Source organism: Apium graveolens, chromosome 7 (assembly GCF_009905375.1).
Source record: "Apium graveolens cultivar Ventura chromosome 7, ASM990537v1, whole genome shotgun sequence".
Lineage (NCBI taxonomy): Eukaryota > Viridiplantae > Streptophyta > Magnoliopsida > Apiales > Apiaceae > Apium > Apium graveolens.
Window position 1 is genome coordinate 246,706,882 of NC_133653.1, and position 6,000 is coordinate 246,712,881.

The window sequence follows — 6,000 nt, forward strand, 5'->3', positions numbered from 1 at the left end:
TAGATAAAACAGCTCACTATGATTCTCCTTGTTTTATTTTACAGTAATAGTCACTTGACTCTATAATACACACTTAAAGAGGCTTTGATATATATAAAAGTTTGACACATTCCTGCAAAATAAAGTCAAGCGCCACTATTCTCTTCTGCGATTCTCCTAATGAAACCAGTACCTGGCTACACTTGATCAATGTTACTGTATGTTTCTCCAAGAAGTAAGTAACAAACGAATGAAGAACTTGTAAGAATGTACTTCTAAATGATAAACTACTTTGTGGATAGTTTTTCTAGTACTTACTCATCATCAACCACACTGTAATGTAGTTAATAGTATTGGTGGGTTGCGCTAATAACACATGATTTCTCCATCAAAATCATCCAACCTCCTCTTGTTTAGTAACATGATTCATTTTCTCTTATATCATTTTAACTAAGCTTAAATGGATATCCTTGATCTAAACTTTTCATGTCTGGGCATATCGATTAATAAAATTTTCATTCTGCTCGGTTTTTTTTCTCCCTTCGGCTCTCTAAGTCTAGATGTAAGATGGATATTCTAGACGCACTATCCATTTTGTTGGGCACAGTGACCTTAGCGCTTTCAAAAGTTACATGCATGCATGTTCTCAATATATATAATGTTTAATAAGAAGAAACACCTTTTAATTTTTACATTAGTGTCTTACCCAATCAAGGTTAGTTCAGTCTTGTTATCTTTTGTCTTGTCTAAGGTTGTTATGCTTCCTGACAGTTTATGTTTAAGTCCTTGTGCTGCTAGTGCTCTTGTGTGTGCTAGTGTACTAGTGTCTGCTGTTAGTGTTCTTGTCTAGTGATAAATGTGGGTAAGACTTTGTATTTTGGAACAAATCATTATTGAATCAATTTGAGATTCATTGTTATTCTTTGCTTATTCACTATGCATCTGTAAAAGTATCACGATATCAGAGTTACAAGTGTTGATAGCATAAAAGAGGAACACCTTTTCTAAATCTGTTCATTCTCACCAAGGCTGTTCATAGATTGAATCATGCAACCGGTAGTAAATTTTCGTTTGCAGACCTTCAAAATACTTTGTTTATTCACCCTTTTAATGGTCTTACATCCATCAGTGTAACTAAAGTTCAAGGAGCTGCAGATTATCGCACATGGAGAAGATCCATGGAGATTCAGCTAGCTTCGAAGAGAAAATTGGGGTTTGTTGAAGGATCAGAGCTTAGAAGCACTACATACGCCACATATGCAGTCTAGTAAGATACTTCCAATAATATGGTTCTTTCATTGATACATAACAATATCAGTGATACAATAAAAATATCGATATTGTTTATAAACTCTGCTGCAGAGATTTGGAAGCAGCTTGAGAAAAGATTCCAACTTAATAATGATTCAAGAAATTACAAGCTTTGCAAAGATCTGTATAGCCTCAGGAAAAATGGCAAGCCTCTAGTTGAGTACTATACTACTCTCAGCGCTTTATGGGAGGAACTGGAAGCCATGAGTGATCTTCCCACAATTACGGCATCAACAAATGATATCAAAGCCCTGATGAAAGCCATTCAGGTACAAAAAAATGAATCTCGTTTGTTCCAGTTCTTGAATGGATTGGATGAAACTTTTGGACTTCAAAGGAGTCAACTTTTGATGTTACCAACATTGCCTAGTGTTGAGGTAGCATATGCAGCCATACAACAAGAAGAAACACAAAGAGATGCTCTACACACACATGGAGAAGACGAAATCGTAGCTATGTTCAGTCGAGGAGTGAGTATAAATTCAGACAAACAGTGGGGGTGACAGGGAAGACAACTCGAACATGGTCATCTCACATCAACAATTTGAACAACTTCTAAAACTTGTACCTGGAAACATGAATGCCCAAAATGTTCAAGAAGAGCTTGACACTCCATTTTCAGGTATGATTTCAAGTAATCATGTACAATCTTTGACACAAGAGTGGATAGTTGATTCCGGTGCATCAGATCACATGAAATGTTCATTGAGTCTTTTGCATAATATTAAGCCTGCACCTTCAAGCTTCACAATTAAATTGCCAACCGGTGCTATGGCTCATATAACACATATTGGTGACACTATCTTAAGTTGTGGTCTTATTTTGCTGAATGTTTATTTGTGCCTCAATTTTCACATAACCTCTTGTCTGTCACTAAACTCAGCAAAGACAACAAATGTGATGTCTTTTTTGGTGAAAGATAATGTTTAGTAGTGAATTATGATTCTAAGATGACTGTGTGTGTTGGAAAACTGAGAAACAACTTGTATTATTTGAGTAACAAGAATTCAACCTCCGCTGAAAGCAAAGTGTGCAATGTCACTTCTCAGTGCAACTCCTCTGCAGATGTCAACAATATGTACACCACTTGGCACAACAGATTCAGACATGCCTCGGATTCAGTGCTCAAATATGTTGATTTTGTTAAACCATTTATTCCACACCAGCCTAAAATCTGTATGATATGCCCTATGTCAAAATTTACAAAACTGCCCTACACTTTGAGTTCCTCACATGTCTCAAAATCTTTTGACCTAGTTCATGTCGACACTTAGGGGCCGTACAAAGTGTGTACCAAGCAAAAATATAGATACTTTCTAACCTTGGCAGATGACCTGGATCTACTAGATGATACACAAGTCAGATTATAGTGAGACCATTCAAAACTTCCATAACTATGTTGTCAACCAATTTCAGAGTTCTATCAAAACTATTCGAAGTGACAATGCACCTGAATTCAGTGACCATGTTTGTAAGAAGTTTATGAATAATCATGGAATTGTCCACCAAATTTCGTGTGCTCGCATGCCACAACAGAATGCTCGAGTTGAGAGAAAACACAGACATGTGTTGGAGGTTGCACGAGCTTTGAAATTTCAGTCAAACTTGCCTTTATCTCACTAGGGAGATTGTGTGTTAGCTGCTGCATACATCATAAACCGAACACCTTCTTCTGTACTGAACCACAAGAGTCCTTACCGAATGTTGTTTAAATAATCCTTTGACTACGAAGAGCTGAAGGCATTTGGTTTTTTGGCTGTTGCTTCACCTCCTGGACAGGTTACTGACAAATTCAAAACTCAAGCAGTTCCATGTATATTTGTAGGATATCCAGCATGCAAGAAAGGATTTAAACTTCTCACTTTGAGTACAATGGTGCCTTTTGTTTCCATAGATGTGAAATTCTATGAGCAGATCTTTCCTCTCAATGGAATCAATCCTACTTCTTATATGAAGCCTGATAATCCCAAATCACCCCGGAGCCTTCTCCTTGCTGAGCCCGGACTCAAACTCTGTTTGGACAGAAATGGCGGCGGCGAGCGGTGTAGCTGTAGGGTGGGAACCTACAAAACAGAACCGGAGGGGGGTGGCGTCCCCGCGGCACCTCCGGCATGAGGATGAGAAAGGGTTTTAAGGAGAAAAGGGGCAAAACGGGAATTATGCAAGTATTATTATGGTGTGTACGTGTGTGTATGTAAGTATATGTGAGAGAAAGAGTATGTAACCTGTAACCTTCCTTCTGTCCTGCCTTTTATAGGCCTCCTACTAGGGTTTAGGGGTCTATACCTTTTAATCTGGACCGTAGGTGTGCCTTTTGGACTGTAGGGCATCTAGACGCCTGGGATGCGTCAGAGTACTATCGGATCCGGACCATAGGAACGTTCTGGATCCAAGGTACCCGGACGGTTGTGATGTTGCCACGTGTACTGGGCCATTCAAGGTTATAGCTGAGTACTTCCTGGGCTCTTGTTATTGGGCCCTTGGCCTCTGTTATTGGGCCTGTATTATTATAGGCTATCATTTGCCCCCACTCCCTTATGCGGGTTTACCCGGATGGGGGAGTAGAGTAGTTATTGCACCGCCTTGGAAAAATTTTGGGGGTTTACTTGATTTGTTGCCCCTGACCCCGGGGTTGACTTGGTTAGTCGGTTTGAATTTTGAATTTCGGGCGAGGTTCGTGGATAAAGACGATCCTGACACTTGATTTGACCGGACCCTGAAAAGCTGATACTGCACGTCCGGAGTGTCAGGCGACTGTTGGGATTCCAGCCGGGGTCAAAGATACATACGTTTTATCCGTATCTTTTGAATGTACCAGTTTTAATTTTCCCCATTTTTTCTCCTAAAAAGGCGCGTCCACGTAATGATTACGTGACAAGTCGTGTAATCACTGCTGTGTAGTTATTTTTTAGGACCAATTGGAGGCTGCCACGTGGGTGGGGGGTTAATTTTATTCCAAAAGACTTTTCACCTTTCACTGCCTTTCGTCCTTCTATAAATACCCTCCTTTGCTTTTCTTTTTTCTTTTACGTAAACACTTCCACAGAGAGAGAGAAAGAGACCAGAGAAATTTTACAAAGATTTTTCGGAGCGTTCCTTGTTGAAGCCGCATTTCTTTCTCCTTCCACTTTGTAAGTATCTCGATCTTTTGCCTTCTTCTTTCATTTCTTTTTCTTTCATTTTCTCGATGCATGTAGTCATTTTGTGCGAGTTTTTGCTTCGTTACTTTGTATTTCTTGTTCGAGTTTCACAACTGCCTTGTTGCTTTGACCTTGAATCTGTGTAGTTGTGTAGGTTTTGCATAGCTTTTCCAATGGTTTTGTGTTTGATTTGTGTAAATAACATGGATTTTGGTAGTTTAGTATGCGAAAAAGTGGGTTTTTAGTAGTGTAAAAAGATGGAGGGCCCGGGGTGTGTTCTTGATATGTGTTTTTGGTTATAATTGTGTGTATGTGTTGTAGATCTTGTTTTTGGGTAGAGATTTGTACACGATTTGTTTCTATTGTTTTGTTTTTGTTGTTGTTGGGTTCGGGTTTGGCATTGACTCCGGGGTGCGTTTATATAGATACACATAGTATATGTCGGGTAGCCATTTTAAGCGTATTGCTACTCTTAGGAACCGGTATCTCGAGCGTCCTGTCGGATTAGGCGAACTTAACTCATTCAACCCTTCTTCCTCTTCCTCCAGTAGTAGCTCTGTAGAGATGCCTCCCCGGATCGACCAACCCCAACAAGTTTTAGCCCAGACCTTAGTCTTAGGTCCTGGGGGTACCTTGTCTAACCCGGATGGGTCTTGGGAAGATGTGGACGAATATTTTGTCCAATGCCGAGTGAATTCTAAGCCTTTGGGCTTTTATTACAGAGATTTATCTGAGGCGTACGGGGGCCCGGATGGGTTAGGCGGTAGGGAGCCTTATGACGAGGACGATATGAACCGAAAGTTTTTTACCGCCCCAGGGACCCGGTATGAGTGTGGGGCGGTTCACAAGGAGATTCAGGACAAGTATACAGATTCCGAGGTAGATAGTGCCCTTAGACTCGCATTTAACCTTGAGGATAAATACCAATGAAGATGGCCCGAGGAGCATGAGAGGGTGTATCACAGACCGGAGGGGGGGGGGGTTGGGTTGGTATTCCTTTAGAGCACCTCCGGGGCATGCGCCTCGGATTACATCAATTCACCAAATCTCTATGCCGGGATATGTATGGGATTCCTTTCACCCAACTGGCCCCAAATTCGGTGAAGTGGATAAGTTGGTTTCTGGCTTGTTGCTATGCCAAAAATTACCTCCATACCTTTAAACTATTCCACCATATTTTTAGGATCAAGAGATCCACCTCCCGACCCATATACGAGTTCTTGTTTAGGATCGAGGACTGCGGATATCCTTCCGATAAGATGGTCCTCCCGGTCAGCATGTTGACATCGCTTAAGGGATGGCACTATGAGTTCATTTTTGTCCGGGGTGGGGGTCTGGAGTTCATGCCACACCATAAACTCGAAATTAAAATAGATAGATTTCCGGTCCAGCGGCTCGGGCAAGCAGCTCTCGTGATGGTTTACGCCTTCTATGGGGCACTTGGGACGCAATTGACCCGGGACACTTTTAATAGCAATGAAAGTATGCATGCTGCCGGCTGTAAGTCTTTTGCCTTAGCTTTATTTTGTTGCTCTAACTTTTATTGGTTGCTTGTATCCGGGACTGATGT

General features: G+C 41.0%; 1 protein-coding gene across 1 annotated transcript; it reads left to right on the forward strand.

The window, feature by feature from the left end:
• The first annotated feature begins 1,265 nt into the window (after window positions 1-1,265).
• LOC141674597 (uncharacterized) lies at window positions 1,266-1,793 on the forward strand. Its single transcript, XM_074481308.1, has one exon. It carries the CDS (start codon window positions 1,266-1,268, stop codon window positions 1,791-1,793), a length of 528 nt encoding a protein of 175 aa, XP_074337409.1.
• Window positions 1,794-6,000: the final 4,207 nt, after the last annotated feature.